The sequence below is a fragment of the Salvelinus alpinus genome, chromosome 17, assembly GCF_045679555.1.
Source record: "Salvelinus alpinus chromosome 17, SLU_Salpinus.1, whole genome shotgun sequence".
Classification (NCBI taxonomy): Eukaryota; Metazoa; Chordata; class Actinopteri; order Salmoniformes; family Salmonidae; genus Salvelinus; species Salvelinus alpinus.
In genome coordinates, this window is record NC_092102.1 from 11,097,994 (window position 1) to 11,113,843 (window position 15,850).

The window sequence follows — 15,850 nt, forward strand, 5'->3', positions numbered from 1 at the left end:
ACACACACACACACACACACACACACACACACAGTACAAGTCAAAAGTTTGGACACACCAACTCATTCCAGCAATTGTAGTGAAGCCATCAAAACTATGAAATAACACGTATGGGATCATGTAGTAACAAAAAAACTGTTAAACAAATCAAAATATATTTTAGATTTGAGATTCTTCAAAGTAGCCGCCCTTTGCCTTGATGACAGCTTTGCACACTCTTGGCATTCTCTCAACCAGCTTTATGAGGTAGTCACCTTGAATGCATTTCAATTTACATTTAACATTTACATTTAAGTCATTTAGCAGACGCTCTTATCCAGAGCGACTTACAAATTGGTGCATTCACCTTATGTAATCCAGTGGAACAACCACTTTACAATAGTGCATCTAACTCTTTTAAGGGGGGGGGGGGTTAGAAGGATTACTTTATCCTATCCTATTAATTAACATTAATCCTATCAATTAACAGGTGTGCCTTGTTAAAAGTCATTTTGTGGAATTTCATTCCTTCTTAATGCATTTGAGCCAAACAGTTGTGTTGTGACAAGGTAGGGGTGGTATACAGAAGATAACCCCATTTGGTAAAATACCAATTCCGTATTATAGCAAGAACAGCTCAAATAAATTATTTTTATAGTCATGTTTTTTTTGTAATATTTTAAATAACTTACAGAAAATACACTTTATGACACTGTCAAGAAGCATTATGACCACCATAATCATATAAACCAGATAGGCCAATTACTTACATAGCCTTATGTCAGTCATCAGTCAATAGGGTGTCTTGTCCTGCTCCTGACATCTGCTCCTGCGTTCATCTCAGTCATCAGCAACAGAGCATTGGGGTAGGTGCATGTCTGAATTCAATATCTGTGCAATTACAATGATCATTTCATATGTTCAATATGGTCAGTTTCAGAAAATGTTATATAACATACACATACTATTGATAGTAGGCTATGGATTAATTGAATATTTTGCCTTGTGTGGTAGGTTTTGTGGGTTTTGACACTCTTACTGTATGTACTGTAGGTGTCATAACCAGCCATAAAATAATGCAATATATGTCACAACAGGTCCAAATCTATGTGTCATGACAGTGTTATGACCATATTATCACAGGATATGACAAGTTATACCAGCTGTAATGACATATTATGACATGGTTATGACCGTAAAGTAAAGTGTTACTGAGGAGGTAAGCATGAAATTAAAAAATAAAATAAAAATGACACATTTATTTTACTATGTCAGTATGTATTTGTTGTCAAAGTTTTGGCGTTAAACTGATAGCCGTTGTGAAAAAAGTCAATAGTTGGAAGAGTTGCAGAGTTAATTGAAAATAATGCCATTGTTGATTAGATGCTCTTTTCATTAATTAGGCTATTTTCTCTTGAACCATATGGTCTATCTACTAGAAATGAATGGACAATATAGACACAGATATAACAAATGTATACTATATATATAATTACTTTTTATGAAGTTATTCAAGCATAAATTATGAAAGTTCCGATAGATTGCCATAGATTTTCTGTTAATTACTAAAATTACTGAAGATTCCTTTAACTATGGGAAACCTTTAGCTTTGCAACCCTGTGCATCACACATGCACTACTTGGTCGCATTCATTTGGCACGACACGGAAACGGGTCATAATAGGGAGAGACTATCTGAACTTGTCCAAAAAGAAACATTTGTTTTTGTTCAACCTTTTGAAACATTTGCTATGGTGTGTCCTTATGAATAAATCAAATCAAAGTTTATTTGTCACGTGCGCCGAATACAACAGGTGTAGACCTTACAGTGAAATGCTTACTTACAGACTCTAACCAATAGTGCAAAAAAGGTATTAGGTGAACAATAGGTAAGTAAAGAAATAAAACAACAGTAAAAAGACAGGCTATATACAGTAGCGAGGCTATAAAAGTAGTGAGGCCACATACAGACACCGGTTAGTCAGGCTGATTGAGGTAGTATGGTTAAAGTGACTATGGATATATGATGAACAGAGAGTAACAGTAGCGTAAAAGAGGGGTTGGGGAGAGGGTTGGGGGGGGCACACAATGCAAATAGTCCGGGTAGCCATTTGATTACCTGTTCAGGAGTGTTATGGCTTGGGGGTAAACACTGTTGAGAAGCCTTTTTGTCCTAGACTTGGCACTCCGGTACCGCTTGCCATGCGGTAGTAGAGAGAACAGTCTATGACTGGGGTGGCTGGGGTCTTTGACCATTTTTAGTGCCTTCCTCTGACACCGCCTGGACCCTGAAAAGGACCCTGAATAACACTGAATGGTGCTATAGGGCCTTTTTCATGTATCAGAGATTCGTTTTTTTTTTGGGGGGGGGGGGGGGTCAACAGTATATGAAATCACAACAAAAATGTGAGAGTTTTTATACCTTTACAGCTTTTACAAAATATCCTAACCTTCCTACTTCCTACATCCTCTTTGTTTTGTGTTTCTCCCCTCCAGCCCTACAATGACCCTGTCGAACCAAAAAGCTCCCAAAGCAGCCAGCCCTCCCACATGCTGCCCCCCAAGCAGCCCCTGTACAGCGTGCCCCCGCAGGCCTCCTCCCCCTACGGTCTGGGCCCGGGCTCCTTCCCCCTGTCGGACCTGCAGAGCTTCGCCGGGCCGCCCCACCACGCCCTGGCCCGGACCCTCAGCCAATCCCAGATGCTGTCGCCCAGCATGAGTGCCTCACCCCCCTCCCCCTTCCAGATCAGCCCGCCCCTCCACCCCTCCCAGCTCGCCCTGCACCAGAGTTCCCTGCGCATGCAGCAGGTCCAGTCGCACTCAATGGGGCTCCAGGGGTCTCTGCACTCACCTCCTCTCAGCCAACAGGTTAGTCCAATCTCTGTTCTCCAGCATTCAGCCCTGCTTGGCCATTCAGAGTTGTGGGGAAAGAAGTTGAGCATTGCCCCCATGCAGTAGATGTGAACGTCATGCTACTGGGAAGCCCACCAACCAAATTCGAGCATTTGAAGTGGTAGCGTTTTTTAACAGAGCACTCCTTTGTTTTCTCTTCTGCTCCAGGGGTTCTCTCACATTCAGGATTACCAGAACAGTGTGGGGGGGTCCCAGTCCCCGGGGGCACCCAACCCAGGGCATGGACAGAACCCAGACTGGGACGGCGAGTACTGCAACCGGGACTGTGGGCCCAACCATTGCAGGTGAGCATGCCCTGATACCCTACTGGAATGAGTAACAGTCTTATCAACAGTCCTTTGCCAGAGTGAAGCTGAGGGTGTCCTAAATTGGACACTGTTTATTCAAAAGCCATAGTAGTGAAATAACACTTTTCCCTACACTGGGAAAGTGTGACTCACAGTTGCTATTCTGATGAAATCAACAGTATGATTTACCGCGTTGGTGCAATTTTCACAAGTTTATGGTAACTCTTAGTACAAAACATATCAAAAAGGCATTTGTTTCAAAACTCTAAGCACCAAAACATCATAAACCCACTTTTTCACCAAAGTGTTTCACATTGCAATACATTTTTATATATAAAGTAATTGCCTTTCACAATGCAATGCTCACAGTACTTATGATTCTCTCATCTTTTGTTAAAAGTTATTTTACTAATACTAAATCTGACTGCTCTTAATTGATCACTTAAACATTTGGTAAACCTAGAGATTTTACATGTAAACTGGTTTGTCTACTACAGATTTTTGAGGACTACATAATGAACATTTGTCTGTAAAGTAGAAACATAGAAAGTTATGTACTACTATGATGATGACTTATGATTTTACTTCAGTACATTTTTACAAAATCAGAGATGTATTGTATGTAACAAATCAATTCAAAGTTTATTGGTTGTGTATACATATTAGCAGATGTTAACAGGTGCAGCTAAATGCTTGTGATTTTAGCTTTTACAGTGCAGTAATACAATATGCAAATAACCCATAAAGTTCAAAACAGTAAACATGAATCCAAAATGAAGTTGCTTGATGGGTTGGGGGGGTTCACACTGCTTTACTAAAATTGCATTGGCCAATACAGTACTGTAATACCATAATATACACCATTTGCGTAGCAGACACTTGTCCAATGTGACCCCAGTGGAAATCGAACCCAAATCTCTGGTGTTGCTAGTGCCATGTGCTTATAAACTGAGCCATGTACAGTACTACTACAATATTTATGTAGAATACAATACATGGAAGATGTATTATTGCCATCCCCATGAGCGTAACACCCTCCTTCAGGCCATGGATGAGGCATGCAATAATTCATTTTTAGCTCCTACAGTGCAGTAATACAATATGCAAATAATCCATAAAGTCCAAAACAGTAAACATGAATTGAAAATGAAGTTTGAGGGTTGGGGGGTTCACACTGTTTTAGAAGGCCAGCATCCCGGAGTCGCCTCTTCACTGTTGACGTTGAGACTGGTGTTTTGCGGGTACTATTTAATGAAGCTGCCAGTTGAGGACTTGTGAGTGTTACGTACGCCTCTAGGAAGAGGGAACGCAACACCCTGCTACAACTCAACTCCCCATGAAGTGAAAGAGGTATGGGACTGTGGGTGCGAGTAAGGATGACAAAGGCAGAGAGTGGTACCGTTTACAAGGAATTTATTCCATCACACGTAATTTGGGGGAAAAGGGGCTAGACAGAACCAAAGCAAAGAAAGTAAATATCAAAGCCCCCTCTCCTACCTAACCTGCCTACCCACTACTTACCTAACTAGCACCACCTGGTGCAATAACCAATATACAGGGGGTGGTCCGCCCAGGTCTTACCTAGTGTGCCTAGACAGTGAATACTACGGGCATATGTATGCCCGCGGGCCTCTTGCCTAAGCACTCCCTAGGTGCCTTCCCCTTCCCCCCTGGGAACAAATGAAACAGAATATTAAAAACAATTTCACAAACAAACTGAGAACAGGACATCAAATAAGCTCTGACTGAGCAACAACTAACATAGGCAGTTTTGGTATGTACTGTCTCACTCTCAGCAACAACCAACATATGATATAACCATCAGCAATCATCTCACAAAGTACATACCAAATCTGTTAGCAACAACCAACATGATATGACCCTCAGCCATCAGCCTCCTCTCTCAGCAATCATCTCCCTTCTGCACAACAGAACACTGGTTTATATAGCTTCAGAAGGAGTTGGTAATTGAAGACAGCTGCGTCCTGACGAGGGGGCGGGGTCAGCTCTCCAATTATCAATGGGGGCCAACCAATCAGCTGCTTGGGGAGAATTTCAGGAAACCATTTCCTGAAATACATACATGCAAATACACAAACCACAACACAGAAACTGGGGAATGTAACAGTGAGGCGTCTGTTTCTCAAACTAGACACTCTAATGTTCTTGTCCTCTTGCTCAGTTGTGCACCGGGGCCTCCCACTCCACTTTCTTTTCTGGTTAGAGCCACTTTGCGCTGTTCTGTTAGAGCCAGTTTGCGCTGTTGTACGAGATCTTCAGTTTCTTGGTAGTTTCCCGCATGGAATAGCCTTCATTTCTCAGAACAAGAATAGACTGACGAGTTTCAGAAGAAAGGTATTTGTTTCTGGCCATTTTTAGCCTGTAATCGAACCCACAAATGCTGATGCTCCAGATACTCAACTAGTCTAAAGAAGGCCAGTTGTATTGCTTCTTTATTCAGACCAACAGTTTTCAGCTGTGCTAACATAATTGCAGAAGTGTTTTTTAATGATTAATTAGCCTTTTAAAATGATAAACTTGGATTAGCTAACACAATGTGCCATTGGAACACAGGAGTGATAGTTTCCGATAATGGGCCTCTGTACACCTATGTAGATATTCCAGCTATTATAGTCATTTACAACATTAACAATGTCTACACTGTATTTCTGATCAATTTGATGTTATTTTAATGGACAACAAAATGTGCTTTTCTTTCAAAAACAAGGACATTTCTAAGTGACCCAAACTTTTGAACAGTAGTGTATGTCAGACTTGGATTCACCATGCAAAAAGGGTTTTCCCCAGGTGCGTGAACAATGAGGATATTTACTGCGATTTTGATGAGAACCTATGACCAAATGCTAAAGACAGGCTTGATGCAAGCTAGTGCCTTTAATTTCTTTCATTTAATTATATTGTGAAAGATGTCTTCGATGATCACACCTTTGATCACACATGGGATAGAAATTATGAAAATGTGATGTTCAATCATTTTTAAATAGGGAGTGCAAGTGTATTGCCTAATGTGAAAACAGTTTAATGTACTGTAGTTTATGGTACTGTAGCATACCACATTCAAAGGGCAATTTTGAATCATGCATATTACATTTTTTGCTATTGGATTAACTGGTTGTTAAAATAACTCAATTGAGAAGATATCATTATGTTGTGTTTTGGTGATTAAACCAATGTATTCATTATATTTCATAGTAAACATATTTTGGATCAATGGTTGTGTGGTGAAAGATGTCTACAGACAAATGAATGCACAATGAAAGGTTTAAATGTAAGACTGACTGCGTTACAAGTGTTACCAGTTTGGAGTTTTGTACTACTTTGAAAATTCACAACATACTTTTGAAAAAAAAGTAGCTCCGTATTTGATATAATAATTGCATCACTGACCGGCAACAGTTTGTCCTACTGAAAACCACTGGGTGTGTGGCTGTCACAAAAGGTGTCCTTCAGGGGTCAATATTGATTCCACTCCTCTTCACAATTTACCTCCCTCCCTTGGACAAGATCATGCAACATCACTATGTTCATTCACTTCAACTGCTATGCTATGCTTCCACTGCTATGCACAGCTCTCCTTCTCTGCCAAATAAATAGTACTGAATAGAATAAATATATGTTTTTTGAGTGGCATTCAATTCATTGGATTTTGACGCCATCTTCTCCGTGTTCTTTTCATCAGCAGTGGCATGGGAGCTCGGGACAAGCCTCTCTACCTCACTTGAAGCTTAAGGACCTCCAAAAGTCAAGACTCCAGGGAGTTTACCAATGTTCATTAACAACAACGTCAATGTATCTTTCTCCTCCTTGTTTTTTTCTGAAGGATTTTTAAAATCCCAAAGACTGCTACTACTTCACATATTTGCCAAGCACTTAGACTGGACAGGAGCCTTGCTTCTTTTTGCCATGAATGTTCCATTTTGTGGGTGGTTATGCTTCAAGCGCACGTCAACATACTGTACACGAAGACTAAAAAATGTCTTCTGGCTTTGTTTTGACATTTTCAAAGTGTTTAATTTTTCTCCTCTTTTGCTTTTCCTTTGGTCTTACTCAGTTTTGCCATGTACTGCCCACTTTTGGGAGAAACAATGCTGTAAGCATATTCATTGTAGGGGTCTATGTTAAGATTCTCATACAGGACCCTAGAACCTAGTCACCTCACGAAGGGAGGATCTATTTCAGCAAAGACAGACACCCCCTAAAATAAAGCAAAAACACAAAGTGAAATTAGAAAAAGACAACATCCTTACGTCAACCCAGCTCTAATTAAGAGCTTTCCCCTTTTTTTCAAAGTGATTGTAAATATCTACCAAGATGGAACCTGCCCCCCAAAGCCTAGATGTGTGTATCTAGCCACAGTCCCTTGCTTTTTTCTTATATTTTTTTTACATTATTTTGTTTGGTTATGTGATTTTTGTGCGAGCTGGATTCAGTGAGGGAATACACACACTAAATCTTGTGTTAAAGCTCTGTTCACTGGTCTTGCTACTTTCTAGCCTGTCCTCAGGATGTGACTGGACTGAAGAGGTCAAAGGTGAAACCTCTTCCTTAGTTTAAACCTCTCCTGGTCCAGCGGACCACCCCCCCCCCCCACACACCCCAGCACCACTTGTATAGGTGAAATAAAAAAAATGTTGCTAAATGTGAAATGTTACTAAAGATAAAAGCATAACAGTGGGTTTTAAAGTTTTTGACTAGTTTTATTAGGTGTTTTAGAAATTGTGTTGAATTCATCTTTACACTTTTTTGTGAAAAAATGTCATTTAAAAAAAAAAAACGTTTTTCACTGTAGCACAATTTAAGTTTATAAGGAATGGTCACTGGTAGATATTTTATTTGTGTACAAACCTGCGAAATGTACTTTTAATTGTAAAGCCAGCGATGAAAGAACCCATTTAGTTTTATTGAATAACATGTTTATGGACGCAATATGGTCATTCTATTTCAATCGATTGACTGGTTTCACATATTTATGAATGATATGAAGTAACGTTTTGGCTTGTTTTCATCAGGGTGCATAATTATTATTATTATTATTATTCCATGGTAATTTGAATTATTATTATTTGTACATCACTTGTTGCTGGTGCATTGGCTTTTTGCCAGCATTTGGTTCATTTTGTGTGGCGATGCTTCTTTTGTTTTCTTTTGTCAGTAATAAAATGTAAGTGGAAAATAAACTCTGTCTCTGTTTATTTTGACTTGTTCTTAGGGGGTTTATCACGTTTATATGGTGAGGCTAGCGAGTGGACGGCTACTTCCTCTCAAGGCTTGGCTGCCTCACGTAATAGGCTGAGCCAAATTCTTCACCCTGCTTGAAAACTCCATTTACACACTTTCTCTCAAGATTTTTACAATGGTGGAAACTTCTTACAACCAATTCTTAAAGTATACCAATCATGTACAGTTTTATGTGCAAACTGTATATCAGTTATTTAGCTGCTAGTTGGCTGAACCAATGTAGACATATATGTTTACATTTACATTTAAGTCATTTAGCAGACGCTCTTATCCAGAGCGACTTACAAATTGGTGCATTCACCTTATGATATCCAGTGGAACAACCACTTTACAATAGTGCATCTAACTCTTTTAAGGGGGGGGGGGGGTTAGAAGGATTACTTTATCCTATCCTAGGTATTCCTTAAAGAGGTGGGGTTTCAGGTATCTCCGGAAGGTGGTGATTGACTCCGCTGACCTGGCGTCGTGAGGGAGTTTGTTCCACCATTGGGGTGCCAGAGCAGCGAACAGTTTTGACTGGGCTGAGCGGGAACTGTACTTCCTCAGAGGTAGGGAGGCGAGCAGGCCAGAGGTGGATGAACGCAGTGCCCTTGTTTGGGTGTAGGGCCTGATCAGAGCCTGAAGGTACGGAGGTGCCGTTCCCCTCACAGCTCCGTAGGCAAGCACCATGGTCTTGTAGCGGATGCGAGCTTCAACTGGAAGCCAGTGGAGAGAGCGGAGGAGCGGGGTGACGTGAGAGAACTTGGGAAAGTTGAACACCAGACGGGCTGCGGCGTTCTGGATGAGTTGTAGGGGTTTAATGGCACAGGCAGGGAGCCCAGCCAACAGCGAGTTGCAGTAATCCAGACGGGAGATGACAAGTGCCTGGATTAGGACCTGCGCCGCTTCCTGCGTGAGGCAGGGTCGTACTCTGCGAATGTTGTAGAGCATGAACCTACAGGAACGGGTCACCGCCTTGATGTTAGTTGAGAACGACAGGGTGTTGTCCAGGATCACGCCAAGGTTCTTAGCACTCTGGGAGGAGGACACAATGGAGTTGTCAACCGTGATGGCGAGATCATGGAACGGGCAGTCCTTCCCCGGGAGGAAAAGCAGCTCCGTCTTGCCGAGGTTCAGCTTGAGGTGGTGATCCGTCATCCACACTGATATGTCTGCCAGACATGCAGAGATGCGATTCACCACCTGGTTATCAGAGGGGGGAAAGGAGAAGATTAATTGTGTGTCGTCTGCATAGCAATGATAGGAGAGACCATGTGAGGATATGACAGAGCCAAGTGACTTGGTGTATAGCGAGAATAGGAGAGGGCCTAGAACAGAGCCCTGGGGGACACCAGTGGTGAGAGCACGTGGTGCGGAGACAGATTCTCGCCACGCCACCTGGTAGGAGCGACCTGTCAGGTAGGACGCAATCCAAGCGTGGGCCGCGCCGGAGATGCCCAGCTCGGAGAGGGTGGAGAGGAGGATCTGATGGTTCACAGTATCAAAGGCAGCCGATAGGTCTAGAAGGATGAGAGCAGAGGAGAGAGAGTTAGCTTTAGCAGTGCGGAGCGCCTCCGTGACACAGAGAAGAGCAGTCTCAGTTGAATGACTAGTCTTGAAACCTGACTGATTTGGATCAAGAAGGTCATTCTGAGAGAGATAGCAGGAGAGCTGGCCAAGGACGGCACGTTCAAGAGTTTTGGAGAGAAAAGAAAGAAGGGATACTGGTCTGTAGTTGTTGACATCGGAGGGATCGAGTGTAGGTTTTTTCAGAAGGGGTGCAACTCTCGCTCTCTTGAAGACGGAAGGGACGTAGCCAGCGGTCAAGGATGAGTTGATGAGCGAGGTGAGGTAAGGGAGAAGGTCTCCGGAAATGGTCTGGAGAAGAGAGGAGGGGATAGGGTCAAGCGGGCAGGTTGTTGGGCGGCCGGCCATCACAAGACGCGAGATTTCATCTGGAGAGAGAGGGGAGAAAGAGGTCAAAGCACAGGGTAGGGCAGTGTGAGCAGAACCAGCGGTGTCGTTTGACTTAGCAAACGAGGATCGGATGTCGTCGACCTTCTTTTCAAAATGGTTGACGAAGTCATCAGCAGAGAGGGAGGAGGGGGGAGGAGGGGGAGGAGGATTCAGGAGGGAGGAGAAGGTGGCAAAGAGCTTCCTAGGGTTAGAGGCAGATGCTTGGAATTTAGAGTGGTAGAAATTGGCTTTAGCAGCAGAGACAGAAGAGGAGAATGTAGAGAGGAGGGAGTGAAGAACACGTGTGCGAGAACACGTGGGCAGACGAGGAGAGAGCAGTAGGAGTAGCAGTGTTATCAGTGGTAATCCATGTTTCCGTCAGTGCCAAGAAGTCGAGGGACTGGAGGGAAGCATAGGCTGAGATGAACTCTGCCTTGTTGGCCGCAGATCGGCAGTTCCAGAGGCTGCCTGAGACCTGGAACTCCACGTGGGTCGTGCGCGCTGGGACCACCAGGTTAGAGTAGCAGCGGCCACGCGGTGTGAAGCGTTTGTATGGTCTGTGCAGAGAGGAGAGAACAGGGATAGACAGACACATAGTTGACAGGCTACAGAAGAGGCTACGCTAATGCAAAGGAGATTGGAATGACAAGTGGACTACACGTCTCGAATGTTCAGAAAGTTAAGCTTACGTTGCAAAAAATCTTATTGACTAAAATGATATAGTACTGCTGGCTGGTGAAATAGGCTAGCTAGCAGTGGCTGCGTTGTTGACTTTGTTTGAAAGTGTAACTGGCTAGGTAACCTCTAACTGGCTAGGTAACCTCGACAATTACTCTAGACTACACAATTATCTTGGATACAAAGACGGCTATGTAGCCAGCTAAGATCAAACAAATCAAACTGTTGTACTGTAATGAAATGAAATGTTCACACAGCATGTTTTCATTTTCATCAGGTTAGACTATGAAGATAAGAAGACTATGAGAGTTAATGCAGTGTGCGCTGTACTGCTAGGCCTACCTGAAAATGAAGGAAAAAAAACACTTCTGAATTTCACAGTTGGATTAGAGGTAGAATCTTTTTTGAATCTATCATCCCTCTTCTCTTCTCGCTCTCTCTCTCTCTCTCTCTCTCTCTCTCTCTCTCTCTTTCTCTCTCTCTCTCTCTCTCTCTCTCTCTCTCTCTCTCTCTCTCTCTCTCTCTCTCTCTCTCTCTCTCTCTCTCTCTCTCTCTCTCTCTCTCTCTCTCTCTCTCTCTCTCTCTCTCTCACTCTCTCACTCACTCACATGGCTTGTAACTGCAAAACATGACAATATAGTGCCCTCTAGTGTTAGCGTGAAACATGTTTTTAAACAATAACTGCTGTAAAACGAATGTTTCTGAATCCTTAACAGGGACAATTCGATTTCACTAGGAATTGATCCCAAAATGCTAATGTTGTTAATTGTTTTCAGAGACTAAAGTGTGGATTGCAGTCACTCCTTGTCTATAGACTGCTTTCAAGGTAAAGAAACAAATATCTAAATATGGAAAATCGCTGAACTATCCATTTAATCGTGTCTGACAAAATGTCTGTATAAAATAGAAAGCAGGAAATATCATACATTTCTTAGCAGCTACATCAAAAAACATTTAGCATTAAAGGCAGCATTAGGGAAATTAAAATGAAAAAATATATATTTACATTTCATTTCAGTCATGAATCATCACGTAGTTCAGACGACAGCAGTGATGCTGTACAAAGATTCTGAATAGCACTGAATGAAAACATGTTTACTGAAAACATGTTTACTATACAGTATCAGGTATATGGACTGCATAAAGTTTCATTTGTCGTTCCCGTTGAAGTTTCTCAGATTTATTAACAGATTATTTTAACACACACAACATAATATTTGTTTCTACATATTTCATTGTTCCAACGTTTCTCACCTATAGGGGAAACAAGGATAAAAAATATCACATCTCCAATTGAAATTGATTGATTTTTAAGGTGAGGTGAGTGATTAGGATCAAATGACAGTAGGTTTACTGTACCTCCAGAGTTCATCATCATGCAAGGCTCTCTCTTGCCATTGTAATTGTTGGGTTCTCCTGTGTGCCAGCTAGTGTAATCCAATCTTGACCCGTCACTGCAAAGCCACACCCAGTTCTGTAGGAAACATTTAATTTATTCAACCAGAGCAGATGGGAATCTCTTTAAAGCCACAAAATTAGGCTCCGTACACACTCAAGTTGTACAACTGATGTACAATGCATTTGGCAATGGCTGTGATACAATTCATAGTTTTTTGGAAACTACACAAGCTTTGTGAAGACACCAGATAATGGTTGTGTAATAATTTCTGTACATATGTTGTATCACAACCAATGTGTCAAATGTGTTGTACATCATTTGTACAACCTGCGTGTGTGTGTCTCTGTGCTAAGTATTCCCAAACCTACTGTATAGTTATGTGTGGCGTAATTCATGGGCACTGTACCTGAACATGGTCAAATCCTACGATCCAAGCATAGGTTAAACCATTCGTATGTCGTCTCACCAACTCTTGCACAAAGTGATGCTCTGCTGAACTGTGTACAGACGCAAGGTTTGCCCCAAAGTGCACGCAGTATCGCTATAGGAGGGCTGAGAGAGAGAGGCAGCACCGACAAGTGAGTTTGTTACAAAACTGTATATTCTTTAGAGTCAATATAGAGTAGACAATGGAATCTTTCCGAATGGAAGACGTGTTTTAAAATGTCGGTGTACCTCTGCCTCAAGCCATGTCCTCTGCGTACTGACAAACATAAAGCAGCGGGATCCATATCTGGCCCAGCTGGAAGGACATAACCTGCTCTGTGTCTTCACCTCCTCAGTCTATAAACACCACACCTCATCATAGGTTACATAGCCTGGCTGGGACAGACTTCTTCTTAGGCTCGGATTCAATCCAAGGCCCACTACAGAGAAGCGCACTGACTGCCGACCTTCACAGAGATCGCATTCATTGTAAATGCTGCGAATGTCAGTTCAAGCGTAAATTACTTTGAAAAGGCGTGTTGACGGTTGTCCAGTGCGAATCTCCATAACACGCCTTGGATTGAATCCCAGCCTTACTGTTAGATGAAACACTCACCCATAGGAGGAATCTGTTTAAGGTTACTCTGCAGTAAGGGCTCTGTAACAGGGATATATCATATGTGATCAATTATGATGATGATGGAGTGTTAGCGAATTCAGTGAAGAGGTCAATTCAGACTTGTTACAGCAGGGGGTGATATACCACGTATCAAAATGAAGGAGTTGTTCCCCATCATTGGCCTCCAGTAAGGGATCTGAAATAGCAACAGGTCTTATCAGAATAATGATAGCATTTCCCAAATACAAATGTTGACGCACACACAATGAATCAATCATGTAAAGTGAAGCAGAAGGATGGTCAACAGCATCGCCATGGTAATAGTCACCTGAGAGAGAGAGAGAGAGAGAGAGAGAGAGAGAGAGAGAGAGAGAGAGAGAGAGAGAGAGAGAGAGAGAGAGAGAGAGAGAGAGAGAGAGCGAGTGAAACAGAGACAGGGGGCAAAGACAAATTCAGTGAGTAGTTCAGACGTGTAGCTGTAGTTGAATAATATACCTTTCAGAGTGAATCACAGGTAGTTTCTAGGTTATCTTCAGGTAATCAGCTATATGTTCTGTTAAGCTGGAGAAAGAGGATATCTTTTATACACCTGGCCACAAGGAAGCAACAATAATCTTCTGACAATAGTTAACTAATGCTGATTTGTTTATTGGGTAGCTATTCCCGTAACACACGCACACACACACATATCCAACCTCACAGTTCCACCACCCACATATGCGATGACATCACCTGGTTTCAATGATGTTTCTAGAGACAATATCTCTCTCATCATCACTCAATACCTAGGTTTACCTCCACTGTATTCACATCCTACCATACCTTTGTCTGTACATTATTCCTTTAAGCTATTTTATCGCCCCCAGAAACTTCCTTTTACTCTCTGCTCTAGAAGTTCTAGACGACCAATTCTCATAGCTTTTAGCCGTACCCTTATCCTACTCCTCCTCTGTTCCTCTGGTGATGTAGAGGTGAATCCAGGCCCTGCAGTACCTAGCTCCACTCCTATTCCCCAGGCGCTCTCTTTTGATGACTTCTGTAACCGTAATAGCCTTGGCTTCATGCATGTTAACATTAGAAGCCTCCTCCCTAAGTTTGTTTTGTTCACTGCTTTAGCACACTCTGCCAACCCGGATGTTTTAGCCGTGTCTGAATCCTGGCTTAGGAAGACCACCAAAAATTCTGACATTTTCATCCCCAACTACAAGATTTTCAGACAAGATAGAACGGCCAAAGGGGGCGGTGTTGCAATCTATTGCAAAGATTGCCTGCAGAGTTCTGTTTTACTATCCAGGTCTGTTCCCAAACAATTTGAACTTCTACTTTTAAAAATCCACCTCTCTAAAAACAAGTCTCTCACCGTTGCCGCCTGCTATAGACCACCCTCTGCCCCCAGCTGTGCTCTGGACACTATATGTGAACTGATTGCCCCCCATCTATCTTCAGAGCTCGTGCTGCTAGGCGACCTAAATTGTAACATGCTTAACACCCCAGCCACCCTACAATCTAAGCTTGATGCCCTCAATCTCACACAAATTATCAATGAACCTACCAGGTACCACCCCAATTCCGTAAACACGGGTACCCTCATAGATATCATCCTAACAAACTTGCCCTCCAAATACACCTCTGCTGTTTTCAACCAAGATCTCAGCGATCACTGCCTCATTGCCTGCATCCGTAATGGGTCAGCGGTCAAACGACCTCCACTCATCACTGTCAAACGCTCCCTGAAACACTTCAGCGAGCAGGCCTTTCTAATCGACCTGGCCGAGGTATCCTGGAAGGATATTGATCTCATCCCGTCAGTAGAGGATGCCTGGACATTTTTTTAAAATGCCTTCCTCACCATCTTGAATAAGCATGCCCCATTCAAGAAATTTAGAACCAGGAACAGATATAGCCCTTGGTTCTCTCCTGACCTGACTGCCCTTAACCAACAGAAAAACATCCTATGGCGTTCTGCATTAGCATCGAACAGCCCCCGTGATATGCAACTTTTCAGGGAAGCTAGAAACCAGTATACACAGGCAGTTAGAAAAGCCAAGGCTAGCTTTTTCAAGCAGAAATTTGCTTCCTGCAACACAAATTCAAAAAAGTTCTGGGACACTGTAAAGTCCATGGAGAATAAGAACACCTCCTCCCAGCTTCCAACTGCTCTGAAGATAGGAAACACTGTCACCACCGACAAATCCACTATAATTGAGAATTTCAATAAGCATTTTTCTACGGCTGGCCATGCTTTCCACCTGGCTACCCCTACCCCGGACAACAGCACTGCCCTCCCCTCTGCTACTCGCCCAAGCCTTCCCCATTTCTCTTTCTCCCAAATACAGTCAGCTGATGTTCTAAAAGA

General features: G+C 42.6%; 1 protein-coding gene across 3 annotated transcripts in view; it reads left to right on the forward strand.

The window, feature by feature from the left end:
* Window positions 1-8,376, forward strand: part of LOC139542111 (TOX high mobility group box family member 2-like) — a 124,100-nt gene extending 115,724 nt beyond the window's left edge. For all 3 annotated transcript variants that reach the window (XM_071347161.1, XM_071347162.1, XM_071347160.1), the window contains 3 exons: window positions 2,475-2,846; window positions 3,039-3,175; window positions 6,879-8,376. In XM_071347161.1, coding sequence (XP_071203262.1) covers window positions 2,475-2,846; window positions 3,039-3,175; window positions 6,879-6,921 — 552 coding nt within the window. In that variant the 3' untranslated portion in view covers window positions 6,922-8,376. The remainder of the gene's footprint in view (window positions 1-2,474; window positions 2,847-3,038; window positions 3,176-6,878) is intronic.
* Window positions 8,377-15,850: the final 7,474 nt, after the last annotated feature.